The sequence below is a fragment of the Anopheles ziemanni genome, chromosome 2 (genome assembly GCF_943734765.1).
Source record: "Anopheles ziemanni chromosome 2, idAnoZiCoDA_A2_x.2, whole genome shotgun sequence".
NCBI classification, from domain to species: Eukaryota; Metazoa; Arthropoda; class Insecta; order Diptera; family Culicidae; genus Anopheles; species Anopheles ziemanni.
Genome location: NC_080705.1, coordinates 54914084 through 54935939, shown reverse-complemented (window position 1 = coordinate 54935939; position 21856 = coordinate 54914084). Strand labels below are relative to the sequence as shown.

At 43.2% G+C, this 21856-nt stretch overlaps 1 protein-coding gene across 4 annotated transcripts in view; it reads right to left on the bottom strand.

The window, feature by feature from the left end:
• LOC131286557 (arginine kinase 1) overlaps positions 1–21856 on the bottom strand; it is a 33292-nt gene that overhangs the window by 1155 nt on the left and 10281 nt on the right. Inside the window, exons 1-2 of one of the 4 annotated variants that reach the window (XM_058315534.1) lie at positions 804–949; positions 32–213 (exon numbers count right to left, since the gene is read on the bottom strand). In XM_058315534.1, the coding sequence (XP_058171517.1) occupies positions 32–213; positions 804–949 (328 nt within the window). Of the gene's footprint in view, positions 1–31; positions 214–803; positions 950–21856 lie in introns of those variants that run through there. The other 3 variants (XM_058315542.1, XM_058315551.1, XM_058315527.1) reach the window with 3 other exon arrangements.

Sequence of the window (21856 nt, the reverse complement as noted above, 5' to 3'; positions counted from 1 at the left end):
GCTAAAACTCACTGCCACTTCGTTTACTTACCAGATTGGACGCAGTCCAGCAGAGTCGAGCCGAAAGAAGTCTTCTTGTTCTTCAGAGCGTCGAAGACCTCACGGGTCAAGTACTTCTTCAGCAGGGACTTGGAGTCCGAGGCAGCCAGCTTGGCGAAGCCAGCCTCCATCTTTTCCAGAACTGCAGCATCAACCATGGTGTCTGATTTGTTTCTATAAAAGAATGAACAAAACACAACCCCACCCGAAATATTAGAAATAGTTGTATGTGGAAGCGCGCTCAACTTATATGTTCAATCGAGCAAGTTTCCAGTACCTAGTAGGATTTGATAAATTGTTCGTTCTATTGACCAATAACTACTAGCAAAAGCATCACGGCTTGTTGTCACGATTCACGCTTAGACAGATGTGGAATAATCTCAAATAATGTGATGAACTCAGTAGGCTAAGCTGATTAGTAAAACTTATTATAATAATCATAGTAAGCTTAGCTTCTTAATGTAAAAAAAATAAGACGCCAGTTCAAAACGAATTCAAAGAGTTTAATTCTCGGATATAAGCATTTTTTAGGAAACCCCAAACCCATAAACATATTTTTCACAGTTTTCATCGCCGAATGAAAAAGAATCTCTCGTAAATCATACATTGTCGTTGAAAAAGGACGCAGTAGGATATTATTTCGTGAGCCGTAGGAACCATCGGAGGTAAAAGAGCAGAATGGTTCCACAACCAACAACAAAACGAAGTGTGTGGTCGAATTCCGCGCTCTGTGCTGTTGTGGCCGCCCGTTGCACACCACTTACCTCGACAAAAATACCATCGAGTTAGATACACACCCTTCGCCAGCGTTGGCCGCATCGGCATCGGTAGTTCCGCCCGCCGCTCCACCGGCCGTATCGTTCTCTACCACCTTACTGTCCTTCTTGTCCTTCGACGCGCATCCGCCCATTGTGTAGGTGTGGTGCTGTATCTGTTGCTGCCCAGTTGTTGCTGCTGATGCTGGAGGACGCGTGCTTACGACGTTCGTCCTATCTGCTAGTTGTTGCTTTGGTCCTGACTGCCACTGCCGCCAGTCGTTACGCGCTTGGTTACTACTGTCGCTAGTGACGTGACGGAATATTTGCTGCTTCACGCTTTGGTGTTGGCAGAGGAAAGATGATCCGACAATGCGATCTAACCGACCCGACAGATGGTAAAAAGTCGTTTGAATTCTTGTACTCCGAAGGTAACCTGCACCGACTATCACTACTATCACCAGTTTGTTTCTGACGGCCACCACGCTGTTTTTCTTTTCGTCTTCGTCAGCTCCTTTTTTCCAGAGTGCCGGAGATCAGATCGCGTTGAACACAGTACGGAATGGTCGAGTGGGTGTATATACCGCAGGAATGATCTGTTGGCAAGAACTGTATAACAGTTCTGCTACTAGTAGAGTTGTCGTAAAACACAGTGGTGTTCACCGAATGCGTTTTTCTTCCAAAAGTAATGGATTAGTCCTTTCGCTTCACTTAACATTCACAGCTCGTTCCTATTTACATATACAGACACACACACGCAAAAAATGTATCGCAACGACCAAAAACGGGAGTCGTGGGATACGAGGGGCTTATTTATTAAGTACTGCTGGTTTCAGTAAACTTGGCTTAACTACTTAAGTCTTTGGCTGGGTGGACTGCTGTCTGTTCAGCACAGGCTATAGGCAAAAACAAAATCGCACATTCGACATTTGAATCAGTTTCGTGGGAAATGCGTTGGTTGGTCCACAGCCCAGGATTTAAATTTGATATTAGATTGAAGGAAGTGTACTTAATAGGCTATCAGGAAGGCATTCGAATATGAGAACCACCAGTAGGGACTGGAGAAAAGGTTACCGGTTGCGCTACAGCTATCCCACTTGGCTAAAGATAATTGCAGACAAATGTTTCCAAATGTTTTCCCAACAGAAAAGAAACATTGGCGCAAAAAATGTCTGTACCACAAAACTGTACTATATTAAATTTCATTAAGCAATTAAAATAAACCAAAATTATTAATTATAAATTATTCTCAACTTCCTCTGAGATAAGCAGCGTGTGTGGATATGGTTGTGTATATGTGTGTGTGCGATCATTATTGTTACAATCATCCGGAAAAGCGTTGAGAGACGCCGCTACTATTTTCTCTCACCGATAATCAATCCCCTCCCGGCATCAAAAACCCGTGCCGTTCGGCAATCAACAGTTCCTTTTCTTTTTCGTTAACGTTCGTTGCTATTCTTTGCTTCATTTGCACCGTTCATTCACTCCCTGGGAGGACTCCATATTCAAACAACTGTGGAAATCTATTGCATTGCACATTACTGAAGGGCGAAATAGGTGCCGCTTCCGTTCAAACACTCACACAGACACACACTCACACACCAGTTTGCCGCGCCTGCCGCACCCTTTTTTGTTTGAGCAGCGAAAAGGGAAAAGGACATCGAGATAGTGAGCATCAATAAGAGAGGTTAGGGATGAATCTCACCCGGATGTGTTTGTGCGTGCAGAGTTCATGGGGCGGGCGGGTGGTGGTGGGTGTGATAATTTTCTATATTTGATAGAGAGAAAGAAAAACTATCGTCTAGTGGGGAGGAAAATTTTGCTTTTTATAGAAAGCTGTTCTTCAAGGAAGGGCAATAAAACATTCGATTTTTGACTCGCTTTCCGGCACAATTTGTCACTGCCTTTGTGTGTAACCTACGGCTTTTGTTTGAAGGTGATCGTGTCTGCGTATGTTCACCCCCGGCACACCCCAAAATGGCACGTTATATCCTTGCTGGTCCTTCGAAAGCACTCTTATCGATATTTAGTTGATTCTTGCGTTCTTCATTGAAAGAACTTTTTTATAGTTCTCAATTTTCCAGTGTCAAAAAAAAAACTCACTAAACGCGCGCTACACAAAGCAGTTACCGAGATGAGTAGCAACACACGCACTACACACGCGAATACAAAGCAATTGAAGCGGTGAGGTGGTGGGTGGGTATGGACTGACACTGGGAGAAGAGTAAACAACGACGCACACGCACGCACGCACGCACGCACGTACGCACAAATAAGCACGCTTGTTGTGCCGCCTCCTAATGTGTGTCGCAGTTGGTTGGGTGCTGTGCGGACACGCTAACCGGATGTATATCCTACCGCTCTAAGGACACGGAACAGACTAGTCCTGCCGGCCGGACTAATCCACCCAAAAAGGGGCGCCTCCGGTTCTCGGGTAAGGAGAGCATTCAAAAAAACAAAAAAAAACTAACAGTGACACTCATACAACGTCACACGGGAAACAAACGGCCGTTCAGCAAGGAGAGACACTCTTCTGCATCAATCTCTCTGTTGCTACGATGCTAACACATACACACACACACACACACACATGGAACTGCTAGGGCACGGCCCCCATGGAATCCGGCGTGGCTGTGTCTGCATTGTTTTTTTTTGTGTTTCTATTGGCAAAGGCATTATACTTTTAGATATTAGCATGGGTCCTTTCTAAAAGTCTAGCAGTAGTTTTTTCCTAACACAAACTAACACTCTTCAGGTTTTCTAATCATAAATACTTGCTCAATTACAAAAATGTGGAAAACAAACACACTTTTATTTATGTTAATGTGACGATGAGCGCGCGCGTCCCGGGTTGTTTGGTCCCGATTTCCGATTGCGTATCCTTAAAAGGAAGTAAAGCAACAGAGAGCAGGGCTCGGTGACGATCCTAGTGGGACCCTAACCCAAAAGCAGTGTGTTGCTGCTAAAAAGGGCACGCGCGCGCGCACGCGAATGCACCCTACCCCGTAATATATATCTCTCTCTCTCTTCCTCTCCGGTAGGTAGGAGGTGAATGGGTTTCCGCTTCTTCACCAAGGGGCGCGCGTGTTTGCACCGGACGACGAAGACCGACGCCACTCTCACGATTACCACGGTGAGTGCGCGTGTTCTCTACAGGCCAGGAATCGCACCAGGTTCTTTGGGAGAGACCGTTAACCGGCACGGACTTCCGGTTCGAACCGCGGGGCTGAATACAAGGACGAAAACTTGTCTGGCTTGCGAGAGGAGCGAACTCTAGTATGGATGCTAGTAGAAACGTCTAAAAGCCTAACAAACTTCATCTTCCATTGAATGCAACATGGTCAGAGCCTACTACAACCCCTCCCTGATAGATGGACATTGGTACTCTCTTTCTCATTTGCTTTCGATTTTCCGCGATGAAAGAGAGTAGCAGGAAAAATATAATGGAAATGCGAATTCGCGCGCTTACAATCTGATTGTACCCTCACGTGTGGAAAGGACGAAGAAGGACATATTGGCCATTAGGTGTGTCCGAGCACTAAACGCACGTACTGTGTATCGCCACGGGACATCATATTATCGTGCACGGGGGGATATTGTTTTTTTTTTGCATCCAACGGGACTACGGTGTGTGTAGGTTGACATTTTCCAGCCAACGCGTTCACCGCTTCTAAGAAGGATAGCATATGAATTGGGGAATGGATTATTTTTCTATCGGACAAATGTATCACCAAACAACTCTGATTTCATACGGTGGTAGTTAACCTTATCAAAATGTGAAAAGTTCCTTACCACATAGTTGAAAACAATTTAATCTGTCTTCTGCAAACATTTTAATAGTCCTGTGCACCAAAAACCCATCCCATTGATAGCCGGGTCACAACAAGGGAAACCATGCAACATCCGACGGTTTCTTCGCCCGTGTCCTGGGTCGGTCGTTTGGCAAGAATAAACAACGTCGCTAAACGCGTGGTTGGCACTGGGGCCGCGGCTGTGGGAGTGGGTGTGCTTGTTGATTGTGCCTAGATTCGGTTTGTAGGCACTTCGTTTTACCACCAACAAAAACAAGGATACGGAAGGGAGTGGGAAGGAAAGGCAGTACCCTGGCTGACGGTAGTTACGGAATTCGAAAGGAAGCAACAACATAAAACATAGAACACCAACCGACACAGTTTCTCGCGCTCGTTCGAGTAAGAATTAGTGGCTGCCCCCAGTACAAATTTAGTTGTTTGTAAACAAAGTTTTTGACCTTTCAAACTTCCCGCACGTGAATTACACGAATATTCATTGCTTTTCACCAGGATAGCCGAAGCGGAAAAATCGGGGAGGAAATGCCTGCAGGAAAAGTTTAAAAGGCATATGACAATTAGCATTTGTCATGCAAGAGGGACTCCTGGACGTTGTCTGCTGTAGGAAAAACTCCATGACGCAGGATATGCCACGCTTGGTTAGTCTTAGGATAATATCTCAATTCAAACCTTAAAAAAATATGAACATATTTTATATTATCGTGAATTAAATTCGTCAACTGTTGATTTAAACTTTGTGTTTAAATTTAGTTTGGTTTAGTCTTTTCAATTTGCCATTTTCAAAGACTTTGGCCTTCGATTCGAAGGATCGCGTTTTGCAACCAGATAAGGCAAAGGCTCTAAATACCTCCGCAAATATCCACAATCAACTCGCTTTACTCGTAGATATTGCACTCGATTGGGACCGGGAGTTTGGTTTCTTCCGCACTTGGGGACATTCCGAGAGGTGTACCTTTTCGCGCACATTTATTACCTTCATAAAGTACCGGCCATGCACCCGCCGTCGGCCATCATCTCCCCACGCGGGGAACAGAGATTGTGCATTTGTCCGCGTTGTGCAAGGTGTACGATCAAAGTCGTTCTTTTATCACCAACCGCGCTCGTTTCATTGTTAAACGAGCTGTGATAACGGCATACAATAGAGCTATAGGAGGGAGAGCGGGGGGCAACTAAGGGTGTAAAATATAAAATCTGTAATATCAACTCCGCCCCTCACCGCCTGTGATGCCAACCAAACCATGTTTCCTATCGAACAAGGGAACCGGGTACTTTCCTTTATCGGTGCGCGCGGGCCTCACTACATTACATCATTGGCACTTGAGAAGCTAGCTGACTTCAGTCAACCATCTTTGAGTACGGCTACATGTATCTGGTGTTAGTAGACCACCGTTGCTCCCCCGATTTCAAAAGGATCAAAACAGTTGATTAATCGAGTGGACAAGGAAAGAGGAGGAAAGGATAAATAATTTTTGATTACCCGTCCAGTTCAAAGTATCCACTCCAATAGAGCCAACCGATCGCGACTCCGTACAGCGCGAAGCCGCCATAGAACACCGTCAAGAACTTTCGCTGCCAGCCGGCCATAACGCCATCCAGTGCGTTGTGCAGAACACTACCGCTATTCCTCTATACTCTTGCACTTTAATCTGGTCTCCCTTCTACGGTATCGTCCTCTAATACTCGCTCTTAGAGTGGAAATAGGAAAATCTTTTCAAACCACTTTTCACTACCGATACCTATGAGTGCGCGATAGCTGCGCGTATAAATGTACGGTAAATAGTTAAAAAGACTACAAGCTTTCCGGAAGAGCGCGCACACTTCCATGCGGCGTTCCAACAAACAGCCGTATGTAATTAGGTTGTGGCGCCACTGCTGCGCAAGCTGCCCAGAGGTCTGTGCAATTACTGGAGCATGGGCATCGATGAAAAATAAAAAAAAACTTCCCCAACCAGAGTTGCATTATTGCTCCACCACCACTCGTGAACCTTCACTCTGGGAAGAAGGTGTCGGTGTTACCGGTCATGATGTTTTCACTTTCCGAGCCAGTGGTACACACACCCGGTGGGTTGTGCTGGTGGGGGGAGCTTTCACTACTTTCGTCGGCGTTCGGGCGAGGATCACCCAGCATGGTTCGTTGCAGTTCATGGATAAAAGATTTTATGTGGAAAACGAGGGCCTGCACCAGCGATCATCTTTATCACATTACAATGGATTGAAAATTGATGAATACTTGTACGGAAAACGTAGCTCTTTGCTAGAACCATCAGCCAACAGTTGGAAACTGATAGGAAACAAATACGATATTCCCAATAAGCGGAGGATAAATATTAACGGATGTAATGTCACTTTTCGAAAATATAAAATCACTGGAGTCGCAGAACAGGCCCAATTCATAGCGCACTTCACTTTGGGCCTCATAGGTTAGTTTACAAATCTAGGACCAACAGATCCTGGAGCACCATATGTCAAAGGAACTCCCCCCTCTTCCGGGAGATGAAACGGAAATCTGAACACACTTGCAATACTCGCGACGACCCCCCTCTCTCGTAGTCACGCACTTGACTTGTACACGCGCGGACAGTGGAACATGGACTGACCGATTGGTGGTACTGGGTTCGGATGTTGCCGGTCCAGGTTGTGCCGCTTCCGAGCCTACTGCTGCCTGCCACCCTTCTCCCACACTCCCACCGAGTCATGGTTAGCTTGGTGAAGCGACAGAGCGACCATAACGAGCCACCAACACCAGGACCTTTCCCCCCAATGGACGTTGGGGTTTCTCCATACAGCCACACCAAATTATGACCCCCTCCTATCCCCCACCAACCACCATTTTGCCCACAAATCGTTCGCGGGTGTCGTTCAGCTTCCCTGATCAACACACCACATGGCGCACGCGGCCGGTCTCTCTGCACACACTCTTTCTATTGACTCGTGGCCGTGTTATCATCAACGCACACCATCGACACCGTTGCACATAAGCCATGGGCACTGACTGGGAGCCAGAGGAGTGTTTTGGGCAACACACTTGGGTACAGTGGAGAGGATAATGAAGAAGAAGAAGAACCGGCGGCTTATCGGAGATATTTACCACCTCCGCGAGGAGCTTCTTCTGTCGCCGAACGGGTTGATGTCGCGGCGTTCATCGATGACTTTAGGAATCGTTAACAAAAAAATAAACGCACATATTCCACTCCCCTGCCAATATGCTCTAATCCTCTGCCTCTCCTCTATCTTTTCAGCTATTCGAACAATGCCATTGAAAACTGATTAGAAATAATTGGGTGATGGGGGAGAAAAACACCTCAAGCGTGTAAAAAGCTTCCCTTTGTCGAACATGGCTGCTTTATCAAAAGTTCGACACAACGAAAACATCCACAACCCGAGTAGCGCAAGAAGGATTTATCCTTCGACCACACACGATCTGTTCAAGGATGCATGCCACCCACTACCCTCATATTGATCGCTGAGCATATTTTCTTTACGTCTCACTGACTTCTTTACACTTTTGTAAAAGATACGAGCCAATCATGTGTAACACACTGTAGCAATGCTAGGCAGTTTTCTTTCACTGAAGGGTAAAGGAAAGGATCAAATAGGGGAGGAGTTGCTATAAAATTATGGTGTTGTCTGCCTATAGCTGATAGCAACCGTACCACATTCGATCTTGTTCCTTCCCTCGGCACGTTCCCACGGAGTGGTTTGGGAAGTGGCATCGGTTATCGACAGCAGACAGTAATTGATTGGTCTCCGAATGTTTTATCTCGCTACCGTGTGTGCGTTACGAACGCATCCGCGAGCAAAACGGTTGTGCAGTGCAATCGTTTAGAGTGGCACGGTTCAACGATGACAAGCACGAGCTCGTTTGGTGCATGTGACCAAATCCGCGTCATCCTGCCTTCATCCGCCACACTCCCTTGTCTACCCTTCTGCCTTTCTTATCGGACCAGTCCGCTAAAGGGTATTAAAATTTATGGCTAATCAATTTAATTGATGACCGGTGTGAGAGGTGTATGCATAACGCACGCATCACGGAGGTTGTGATAAGTTCCGTGAATGGTACAACAAAACCACCATCCCCGTGCCCTATCACCCAACTATCAGTAGGGACAGAAAGGGAGGGGCATACCGCTCCGCGATGTCTGCTAGTGATAATTGATACACACAAACAATCGCATGGAACGGCGACACTTATCAAAAACTGTGAGGTTGTGACATTCACCTTCACCTGTTACTGCAGGTGGGAGGAGGAAGGTCGTTAACGGTGGGGGGAAGGGGGGATGTGATAGATAAGACGAGGTAAGAACACACAAGCGACACGCGGCACCGTTATGCACTTTTGCCAAATGAGGCTAGCGGTCGGCCCCTTATGGTAGAACACAATCTAACCATCTGTGTTGTGTCACCGTGTTGTAAATGATAATACGATAACGACGATAATAAAGATAAGGGTTGCTTGTAGCAATGAGGTTCTTTTCTTCGACATTCGTTTGCTTCAATTGCATTTATTATTTTTGCGAACATGATATCAGCAGCGCCCCGATCTCCCCTCCCCTGTTGGTGCTAAATGTGGCTGTTGCACGGTATCGAGGGTAATTTTTTATATTGAATGTCACCGACAAGCATGAAAATTAATTCGTTTGCCAACCGTTACTTTTGAAAACTAACGTTTTGCACGAATGTTTCCCACCGACAGATGTCGCTCCGAGCGTTTCTGCGGTTTAATGTGTCCGTTGAACAGTTCTAAAATGCTTGCGGAATTAAAATTTGTAAATGTTTAAATGAAATCAAGACGAATTTCGAGCATTTTGCAAATTTTGTGTCAAAGATGAAACATAAATGTTTAAATAGGAGGATCTTATTGGTTTTTCGAAAAATAACCTCAGATCGTTGACTGGTATTCCGTGAATCGAAATAGTATAGAGAAATAGCAGGTAGAGCTTTCCTGCGAAATGCAGACAGGACCTGAACGTTGGTTTATTCTCAGCAATAGGATTACGTAATCTTCGTCGGGGCCAGGAAGGCGTTCATTTGGGATCATTGTTATTGTTATTTCTTGTGCGTGGGACAGCACATGCCAATGTGATGACCCACCAAATTGAGTACAACATTTTGCAGCCCAGGTTCCTCGGTCCCTTTAGACCCATAATTCAGCCTGTCCATTTTCCTATGTCTACAAACGATTCTAGTGTAAAATATGCTGGTTTCATACATGTTCCCGTAGAAAGGGGACACAACAAGCGAAACCAACACGAATCTGTGTAAAATTTAGAGCCTGATTTATATCTCTATATTTTTCTTCCCGCACCGAAGCGGGTGAAGAAAACCGTCCCAGTGTTGTTTACGTTGATCGGTTTGTTTATTTACCACTTTCATTATATTTCTTTTCTCTATCTCTTGCATAACTGCTGACCTTCGCTTCCCTGCTGGTGTCGCTAATTGATGCGTAAACAGTGTAATAAAATACGACAAAGGTAGATGAATTTGTACTAGCCTTCGTATGTTAACAGGTTTAAAAGTTATTTTTCTACATTTTTTTGTAAAACGTTACTCAATAATGTAACTATCGTGGATTACTCTGTTCTAAATAAGAGGCTCAAATTTAAAAAAGGCAAAACGGACAGTTGCAAATTTGGTAATAAACCGAAGACTGTATTATTACGTTATTTTTATTTTTAGATATGCCTTTACCAATGCTCGCGGTAACATCTAAGCCCGTTTGATGGATGATGTAGTCATATAATTTTCCCGTAGTGAGTTTTACAATCGCACTAGCGGAATCTCCCAAAGGAATGGATTTTTTTTAATGTTTAGTTTTAGATCATTGCTTCAGCTCATACGCGTTATGAATTTCCAGAGGTCATTTCTGCTCTGTGATCGATGGAAGGTTATCATTAAAATATATTACCCTTTATCTAACAATTGGGAATATAAATGTACACTTGTGGTTCTATCAGCCACAGAGTAATGAATGCATAGTAGTTAAGGCCCTTTTTTTTAAAAGGGCAAACAAACGCATAGAAACGGGTAATGCCAGTCGGAGTGCGGGAATTGGAACATGCACAGTACTACATGGGCAGCACCAAAATCGAAAAAGTGTCAATTATTGGCAATGCGAATCAATGTTTCATGAATAGATAGAGAAAACGAATCATCACTGTCGGTGATACAATCAGAGCGTAATGTGATATGTTCCCACAGCATTAACGAAATAGAATTTCAAACGAAATGTAAAACTTCACAATGTCAATCAGACTTCCCATCTAACTTCCCCATTACCATCTGTACACCTTTAAACTCTGATGTGGTAATTGCAACACCATCTGTTTTGCACTGCATCCTCAGAAGTACCACAACATAATAATGTTTATGCATCACTTGCCGTCGGCGCATTCAGATGGGAATGGTGAATGGGTGACAGCAAATCAGAAAAAAGTATATAGAGGCAAAACAACTCCATTTCGTTCCCGTTGCTAATATTCACATCAAGAGGTAGACATATGACATCTGGCAAAGCCAGCATACGTACCACCATATGTCGGACGCGACTAACCAATTGAGCGTCCAATTAGCAAGAGCAACAGCAGCAATTGGATGTTCCATACCACACTCTGGTGCCGTAAATTCATATTCCGCTTGATGTTACTTGGAAATGCTAAAAGCCCCCAATCAAATTTTAAAACATAGTTGAAGGGGGGCCTACCAATTGAATGTGTGGTAGTGGTCGTAGTTACGGAATCTGTATGTAAGAATATTTTTTTCTTGATGCATATATCGCAAACTTTTTAACATGTTTACGCATAACTTTGCGATCGTTAGGGCTCACATATGTTTTTTTTTTATACACGTTTGCTGAAAACGATCGCAGTTCTTGGGAAATTTTATGGAATGCGTTTATGTTTTCAAAAAGCATGCGTCTTGTTTTTTTTTATTTTTGCCCAGCAGCAGAACGGTAGTCTGGAGAGTTTACAGACTGACTGGCCGCATGCTTGAACTTCAGCTCTCATAAAAAAGAGACGATGGTAGTTGAAGCAATCATTCTATAAAACCTGTTCCTGCTTAAGTTCCTGTGTATAAGCCGATCTCTCCTGCATGTGCAATGTGGGGAACTTGTAAGACGAACCTCGGTTACCACACACCACCCAGAAGGCTGAACGAAACCGGACATACTGATGAAATAAATCCATCTACGCTCATCTACGATCGTTTGCATAATGTCTCGCGCGATTTGCTGCCGGCGGGAAAGGGAAATCATAAAACATTCGCTCCCCGTCAGCCAAATTTCGCAAAAGCGTACAAGATCAGCATCAGCAAGATCTTCTATCATAGTATTTTCTAGTGTTGAACACAAGGACGGTATGAAAGCAAAATGTCGTGCATAGGAATGGTCGTACGAAAACGACCACTATTTTACTGCATTACCAGCACTTGCATCGCACGACTGCATGCATGGCGTAAGATCCGGTGGCAGGAAATGTCCATTTCAAAACCAACCCCTGAATATTGTGATCACGGGGGTTCAGTTTCATCTTTTTCATTTGCAAACATTTACATGTGCCTGTGCAATATGCTTCACTGATCAAATGGGACACAGAGGCAGCCGACATCCATGCGCGCTTGGTTCCATTTATCTTTCGGCGTCAAACCGTTTAATCATCAGCGCATATCGCGCTCTGAAAACGTCACACAAAATCAATCAAATGGTAAACTACAATGGTAACGATTTTTCAATTGTTGTTAGCAAATCGCTCGCTACGTGTGGTCGCAATGCTCATACAGCCACATCAAACTAAGAATTGGAATGCTCCTTCTTTGGTAGAATAATGCTTCCGTTTGTGACAACAATGCGTTTTACAAACATACGATGCAATAGTATACCGTATTTGAATCGTATCCATATACCGTATACCGTATAACAATCTCTCGGATGAATCCTTCGATGTTCAGAAAAAAGTTTTTAAATTTCTAATTTTACCCAATAGTAACAAACATATTGTTACAATTCACAGTGTTGTTCCATTTCATCCTCATTGGTGTTTCCAAAAACATTATCAATTATGCAATGTGGTCATCCTCGTTATTTCTATCAGCGTAAATTACATCATCCTCAGTGCCAACAAGGTTGGTTACTAGAATCGAAAAGTTACACTAGCCGTGTATTACTACCCTCGTAATCTGACTTTGGCCAATTTTCGGTATTTTTATGCATCGGAATGAGTTCGAGTTTGTTTCAAATTACTAGAACATATATAAGTAATCGATCATTTGCAGACTCTTACCTCACTTACTTACGTCAATGTAAAATATAAAGCAATTATATTCTACATGCAAATACCGATAGTTCTACTTTCACCGCATTGTTTGGTTGATAAAGCTTTATCGGAAATAAAATGACAGATGTTCAAAACAACACAATGCCATTTATTCCACGGCTCAAGTGGAAGGCGGTACTGAATTGCCAGCATTTTGCAACGCGAATGGGTGGAGAGTGAGTGTTAGTTGCACACATCAGCTGTTTTTGTTTTATCAATCAGTTCAGGGTTAGTTGAGGACCTATGATAACGAGGCAGAGGTGGGGGCTATTATTTTAACGTGTTCGTTACTCAAGCAACCAAACACCCGCACATTGTCGAATTCGGCGGGGCCTGGTGTAATGGAAGTAACGTCGTTCTGCTGTTGGAGATATTTATACGAGAAATTCAGTGGGACGTGGCCGGTCGCGAAAATTCAAGAATCTTCCACAACCACCGACTTCTGAATGTCCCCTATCCGACTTCTCCCATATTTCGTGTCGTCGTGCTATAGGCCATATTTTGCATCCGCTTATTAGCGACAAACTGTTATTGCACACGAAAAAAAAACTGTGGGTAGAAGCGGTTACCAGTTGGTTTCTGGTGGTATAGGAAGAATGGGAGAAGGGGGTTGTTTGTAAGTCGTGCAAGGAAGGTTTCAGTCGCAAAACAAACACAACCATTATGAACACATGCAGAGGACACAAAATGTCACGATACCATCATCTTTCTTTTCCGTGCATCAACATTAAAAAAACGACTTGTTTTTTTCGATTTAGAAATTAATCAACACAATGGAGGTTGTTCTAAATCAGATGTACATTACCTTTGTGTATTAGAGAAATATGGGATGCATTTCACTAATGATAAGCAAATAAGGTAGGCCCCATTGGTCGGGTGCCAGTTGCTCTAGGAGAGTTAACTCGGAGAACAGCGGTTACATAATCCGCCTTGTCCCCCATCTGGATCTCCGGTGGAGTGAGGAAAAAACTAAACACACACGGAGGACGGAGGGAGTGTTCTGTTCAGTGTTAGTGCAAACAACTTATGTACTTAAATGGTTCATAATTGTTGTTGAAGTTAGTATTTACTCAAAAGCATTCATTGCATTCTTAAATTGTTAGCAGAACCAACCGCAACGAGCCGATGTGATCGCTTGTTTTAACATTAGGCTTGATAACGGCTTCAATCGATAGCATTATTTAATTAGTTTCAGAGTTCGCCTAATCTGTGAACACATACCAGAGAATATTTTATTTCCCACAAAAATATAGACAAATAATTCAACTCCTTCATTCATTCTTATATATTCCTTATATATTCCCCGTGTGGACGAATACCCAACGTACACCTTTGGCTTTGAAAAAGTGACTCAGTGAATCACATGATGTTGGGCTCAAGGCGGGGGGAAAAACAAAATAAGCTAAGTAATAACAATCCCAACGATTAACAGACACCTTGAACAATTGTGACGGAGAGATATCAGAAGCGTTCAACAAGAATGTTGCAACCAGATACTGAGGCGAAAGATTCCAATTCCAAGTGGTTTGCAGCCGTAATTAGAATGGAAATTTACTCCAACTCCCGCGCCCAACTGGTGGGTGAATAATAAATGGAGACGTAAAATACGAGATTTTTTGCCGTTGAAGCAGCGATTCCATTTCATCAACCTTAGCTCAATGAATGATACAGAGCAGCGAAACGGAAATGTGACACTTTTCCCGGGGAATGTCCTACTTTTCCTTATGTCGTTTGCGAACGAGTGCTGCGGTTATGTAAAACGGTTTCCACAGCTAGCCTCCTATGGTTGTTCAGCAAAACCCCGTTTTCTACCACGAGTGAGGAACCACCCACCGTCCGGAAGCACAGACTCAGACCTTGCTCAAAAGATGGCAGCACTAAACTCCGGCTCGTTTTCGCATACTCCGGCCTCGGCTTCGTATTGATTTATGTGTTACGTAACGATAGTTTTTGCATAAATGATGCCCTGTCGTTTCCATACGCTACCTTCTCCCTTTTGCCATTTACGGCTTTCACCTAGTCTCCCGTACGATCTTGCTTGATGTATTTTTAATCCCCATTCGAAAAAAGGTTTTGTGCGTTATATGGTGTATGAAATCGTTGGTATATAACGCCCACAGCACGCCTTCTCATAGTCCTCAATCAGGACATAGAAGTCGGAAATCAACTATCTGCCCCAACTGAGTCGAGCCCCGTTCAACACTTGATTGCCACACAATTTTTTATGTTGTTCGGATTACCACTGACCTTGAACTCGAACTTGTTCTTTTTCACGTTGCTGTATTCGTTGCTTCCAGCAGTGTACCGTAGTGAAAAATGATGCTGCGCAACATCATGATGGACCAATGTTTGCCCACCGAGTGTCGAAATGATTTTCCCATTCGGATTTTCATCGTGTCGTGAGGGGAACTTTTCTTTAAGATCATTCGCGTTCGTGTTTCGGAGACGTTCGTGAGCCGAGATCGATCGCAGCATCAGACTTCGCGGATGCAGCAGAACACATGCGAAATGCTCATCACGTGACTTTGGAAAATGTAAATACGTTTAGAAATGCAAGCTACGGGTTTAGATTATTTGAAAGGAAAAATTAGAACCATTTGTTAAAATATCCCGAAGAACATTGTAGTGTCTGTTATGTAATGCTAGTCCAATATAAAGGATTTTGATGATGAATTACCTAATCGAGAAATACCGAAGTCCTGGAGGGTGACCTAACAGAGGCACTGGTGTTGGTATGTTGTTTCGCTGTCCTTCATCATATGTGTAAGACCTTCGGAAACTGTTGTATGTTGTGTCCTGCAAAAACCGCTGCCTTGACAGCAGCAACTGGGCGCTTTTCCGAAAAACCAGCGAAGCCCTCGGGCAGTGTGCCATAACCTTCTCCTCCGTGTGCTTACGCCGTTTTCGTTCCGCAACGAGCAAAAGGTATCAAATTGGATTTCCCGCTAGATATTTCCTATTGTTTCCGGTTTGGTTGGACTTGTTTGGGTGGTTTGGGAAAATTCGCTTCATGTAAGCAAAGCTATTGTATGCACATGTGGACACAGCTCTCGTGACCGAGTAATATGTCTCGAACAATTTTCTTGTCTGAAACGAGTAAAATGCTTTTGTGAGGTGATGGAAGCTGGTGTGTAGGGTTTTCTCACTAAGCTTTTTAGATGTATTATACCTTTTGCGTCAGTGATCAGACAAAAGCAGCGTGGGGCAAGTCCGTTTCACATGACTTTGGTGTTGATCGCGTGGGGTTAAAGGCATACATTTTCATCATTCGAAATCTTGTCCATGCCAGCAAAGGAAGGTAAAATCAAAAAGGAATCTGAAGATGATTACTTCCTTTCCGTTTTTCGCGTTTCTTGACCACGGAACTTCATCACCATTTAGCGCTTCTTTTACATTTTCTGCAACCGCAAGATCAACCTGGATTCAGACGTAGCCTGCTGTGCTTCATCCCCAGACGATCGAAGCAAACGGAGTGAAAAGACAACACTCAGGACTGCCGTCAACTGCCGTTGCTGTTGCAAGCGCGCATCTTGAAAATTATTTTTGGGGCTCACCATCCACGCCCCCCGGGAGGGCAATGAACCTGCCAAACTCACACATATTGCCCATTGCTATTCGGGGTGCCATGGTGCAGGCAAACCTGATCGAGTCCCCACAGTGAGGCGCGCGGCGCGCACAGCGAAAAACCTATTGCGACGCAAGGCGCAAGAGACGCACGCTGGGACACAGCGCAAATTGGCTCTAAATTGGATGGAATGGAAACTAAATAAACGGGTTTGTGACTCAACTCGACTGCGCGGTGTGCACGAGAACAAAACGCACACGAAGGGACGCAACGACGCCCTTTCACACACAATTACCTTGACACGCGCACACACTGTCGGTTTCATCGGCAACGACCAAAAAAAAAGCCGGCCGGCTACAACAAGAAACAGATATTCGCAGCAACCACTGACATATTAGCGGAAATAACAGGCACATTACGTAAAAAGTGCGAGGTGCTTGCAACTTTCAATCACTTGAACAACTTTTATACGAGAAGTACAATAGAACCCTTCGATCGGAAATTCCATCACATTCGGCCATTGAACAAATATGCTTACACTCATGTCGATATTCTTGTTTTATGTTGCTCTTTTCATTTGCTAGTTTGGTCATCAGAACATTTAATATCAAATCCTACTACTTACGGTACACCGACGTCAGTTACTGCGATGGGAAATCGAAACCGTGTTGATCGAGAGGCGATCAACCAACCATTTACAGGCGGTAGGCAAGATTCCAACAAGTAATTCGTTGGATTTAGCCATATTCGATCGTTGTTCCCTTCACTGTCACTAATTAGCACTTGCACAACCAAGAATAAATCTGCCCTTAGGATTTAGTTCGATCCTTTCTCGGTTCACTTTGCTAGGTTGGGATTATCGCTCCGCTATTAGAAAGGGGAGCCCCCATCACTTAGCGACAGTGCACTCGAGAAAACAGGAGAACACTCCACCGTGGGCTTTCTGTATCCGGGAGCTCTCACCTTTGTTACAACCGCCGAACTCAAGATTCAACTGTAGAATGGTCGCAGCAGTCAATTTTATTTCTACCTAACCCCGCGTTTGGCGGCACGATATACGCACGCACACTGGCACACTCTCGGCAATCGGCATTGCGACGAAGTTACCGAACGGCTCGAACACACAATGAAAGTGTGAGCGTGTTTGTATGTGTCTGGTACAGTGGTGTGGGGCATTCGCTATCCTAGTGTTTGGATACACGATACGAAGGCAATGCTGCTCACTCAAACTGTTCGCTTATAGCGGTGCGCAAAGGAAAGGAGAACACGAACGCAAAATGCATCGGAATCGTTCTGCATAATACAAGTTGGATAGAAACAGTGGTGGGGGAGTTGAGGCTTCATACTACAAAACATTGAGAATGATTTTTGTAGTTTGTCACCTAATGTGAACAAATGTTGCCAGACTTTCATATAAACTTTATTTTCTTTCATACCAAGGTAACGATCACAAACCGGAAAAAATATAGGTTCAAATTCAAGACCACCATTTTATCGATCACAACTGCATAACGAGATAACGGTATTGTTGCGGGGGAAAATCATACCACGCATTCCCGTCGGAAGCGCCACTGTTTTTTTTAATAAAAGAATCGATCGGTGTTCTCACAAACACGTGACGGCGAACGCGCAAAACGGTAGTGATACTCGTACGTTTAAATTATGTAACGCGTTCGACGAAATCTTATCACCGTTTTTTCCACAATAACAACGGTGTAAAAGCTAATACCAAAAACCGAGAAAAATATCGTCCAATTGGAAACCGCAATGGGTTTTCGTGTTAATGTTTGGGATGATTTAAGAAAATGTAAATTTTTAATAGGTTTCGATTTCTTATACAAAATGTCGCTAAAGCTAAGATTAGAACAACTTAATTTATAACAAAAACACTATACAGAAATGGATCAATGAAAGGTCATTAGTGCCGGTCGGTGGGATAATAAATTATTTTTCTTACTGCAGGTTCTAACAACGAGAAAGCATGAATCTAAGGAACAAGAAACAAGGTCAGGAGGAAATGAGAAATAGCATCAAAGCGATAATTAAATTAATCTATCTCAACCACTAATAGAAGCCACATTGTCAACCTTCCCGTGTCACTTGACCTGATCCAGCAAACATTAAGATTATCAGTGGGTTAATTGACACCTTGTTCAGCAGAAGATGTCCCCTCTAGAAAAGGGTCACTGGGTGTTCGATCCGGTCGAGTACATAATAAGGTTAGGACAGACTAATATCAACATACTATCCAATATTTCCCTTTTGTTTTCCCAACGAGGGCAATAGATGGTGAGGGTGATAGATTCTTGATTGTTTAATCAAAAGGTTTATCGTGTTACACACAAAATCTATCGTTTGATCCAAATTAAATTGTTTCGAGGAAATAGAGAAAAGTGTTGGAAGGTGCATCGAAATTGCATAACCTGTCTAGAAAACCAATTAGAGCAACAGAATCAAACGGAACAGCCAGCTCAGGTGATCGATAAATCGAACCGAACCTTCCAAACAAAATAGATGAGACGTTCTCTCAGGAAACTTTCTCCGTAACATTGGCTACAACATGTGACGGTTATCTAACTAACATGCGAAATTAAAAGGATTACGTAAAAGTAGGGTTGTTACAACATGGGTTTTCGAATGATTGGTGTTGCAAAATAGTTAAAATTGCTACAAAGGAAAAGGTAACTCTTTTTTCTCAAAATTGTTTGATTTTATATGCTATTGTTTTCATAACTGTTTTTAAATGGAACTTTAGTTCTTCAATGTTTAAAAGTTGTTGCATCATTTGCTCCTGGGCAAATGTATCGTGTGTATCGACATAATATTTCGATTGTGCGGAATATGCTTCATATTAATCGTGTACATGTTCGCAGTTTGCAGTGAAGTAAAACATCGATGATAAATACGAATTGTAAATGCCGAAAACAGAAAAATATGTTTTGTGGTATTGTAACAGATTCTAATGTATCTAATTTCACGAAACAGACATAACCAAGCAGCTTTTAGTGTCTACAGAATGTAATTGTTTACTTTTGTTGGAAGTTTTCAATTTTTTAACATTAAGTAATTAATGATTTTTATACTTTGAATAATTCAAATAAACACACAATTTGATGAAAACGGGTGTGAGTGGCCAAGCGTGACCTTTCATGAAGTGTTGTAGGATGGGTTAAAATAAAACTCCTAGCCCAACTGTCACGTCAATCCTTCGCCAACCAGGTTTGTCGTGATGTGTGGTGTATATCGACGAAAAAAGGACATATTCCCCACTGCTGGAAAAAGCTGCCGGTGAATTGCCACCGGCAGAATTTGTACGCCATTCCGAACTAAGATTCCGGGGTTTTCCTTTGAAAGTAGAGATGGGTTTAAGATAAAGACAACGTCAACGTGGCAAAAGATCATTCGAGACCTCACGACGACAACGACGCCAGGACGTGTTTCGGCAGACGTTATTTTCGAAACGTCCCAACCGGGCTGGGCTTATTTTTGGCCGCGTCCGAACACATCCCAGGCGTTCGTTCCAATCACAGAGAGCCGTCCGGCTGTTGTGCAGATCTTGCGATCATTAGATTTACCGACCGTGCCAAGTGTGCGTATATCTCGGGGTTTCCTGCGCACGGCAAAATCGAGGAGGAGTTGCCTGTTTAAGCAATACCAATTCTGTAGTAAATTGATCTGCGCTTTGAGACTGGGAGGGCTCGACTCTTAATGTAACCTTGTGAAAGACTGGACTAATGTTTCCAAAGGAAAAATATGTCGGGACTTTCTCGTCAACATCGTTGAAGCGTTTGCGTTTGTTCGGAGTACACATGTAAATTCAGAGCAATATATTCCAATGGATGATACATTATTCAGCATAATTCATATCTCATCTGCATGTTTCAAAATATATTTCTTTGAATTCTTGCATGTTGCCACAATAAATAATGAATGTAAACATATTAAAAAATATTAACAATCAAAACAATACAAGACCATATACAACAACTTTCTGTTTGTTGCTCTTGCTTAACAGACGAATCATAACCACATTTTTCTGATTCGTACCATAGTAATAAAACAAAGGACAGCAGTGATGGTCGTGTGCCAACATTTGAACCATCCTCGTAAGGATTCTCTACGGCATCTGGTTTGTTTTGGTTACAAAAAAATTTCGCCTGTACCGTTGCCAAGACCATCTACACTTGCAGGATAGCGTTGATCGGGTACTGTAAGCTAAACTATCTTCACGAACGAGCCGAAGTCCGTTGACCGTTTGACTCGGACTCCCATTCGAATATTCCGATACTGTCAATGCTGTTGGCTACTGTTTGGTGGTGTGATCGGGTAGAAACGACTCGGTAAGCATGGCTCTGGCGTCAAATTGATCTGCGGCCATTGCCAAGGCAAGGCGCACGCATCCACACGCGACAACTCGCCTTATGGTATTTTCGTGCTCGTAATCTAACGGTAGAGGAAATGGTGTTAAGCACAGGATACGAAAGGCAGAGTTTTTATGATTGCAATATTTTTTTTATAAGCGTTCTTTTTTGCTTATGAATCCTGACTACACACAATTTTCTATGGTCATCATTAGCAAACAACACAGATTTTTCTTCAACCATAGCAGATTAATTAGGATTCTTTGGCTCGTATTACTGGCATTCTTATCGCGAACGACTTTGTTATCGACCATTTTAATTAATCAATTGATAACGGTATGCTTTCATTCACGAATTTATGAATGAATTTCAGTATGATATCGTATTAAATGTGACAATTTTTGAAACGATCCTCTGTCCGTTCGATTTTCGGTTCTAGCAGTTTCAGAGGTGTTAACATTAGATAAGTCCATGTAAAATGTATATACTATAGTATAGCTCATTGAATGTAGCCGACAGGGCTCAACTTTGTTTGTACTTAGTCTTCACAGTGCTAAGATTAATATTCTTCACTATCCAACACCTTAACCCCTGGCACGGTTGTGTTTTCGAATTTACTCTTTGAACGACCAGTTCTGACGTTGAGAATCATAGATCTTGGCACTACCAAGTTGACGACAGCTTTTTGCGGAAATCGAAGAAGGCGCACATGGTGGATGCGGTTGATTACATTTGCATTACCGGCAATGCCATAATCTAAACAACTCCTACGGCTTACATGTTACGCCCGTTTTCAATCGCTTGTAGGATAGGTATTTTTGGTGCAAAACACACCCGCTATTCACGACCGCCCGAAATGAGCACCAGAAAAGCTCGTTTGACACGTTTGAGGAACGTTGAATGAAACCGTTTAATGGCTGTTTCTCATTTACTTCTCGTTCGTCCCAACAGACATTGTAATTTATCAAATCCGTTTTCGAATCTGTTGCACACGTCGGTGTTGGAAACGGAAGCTATT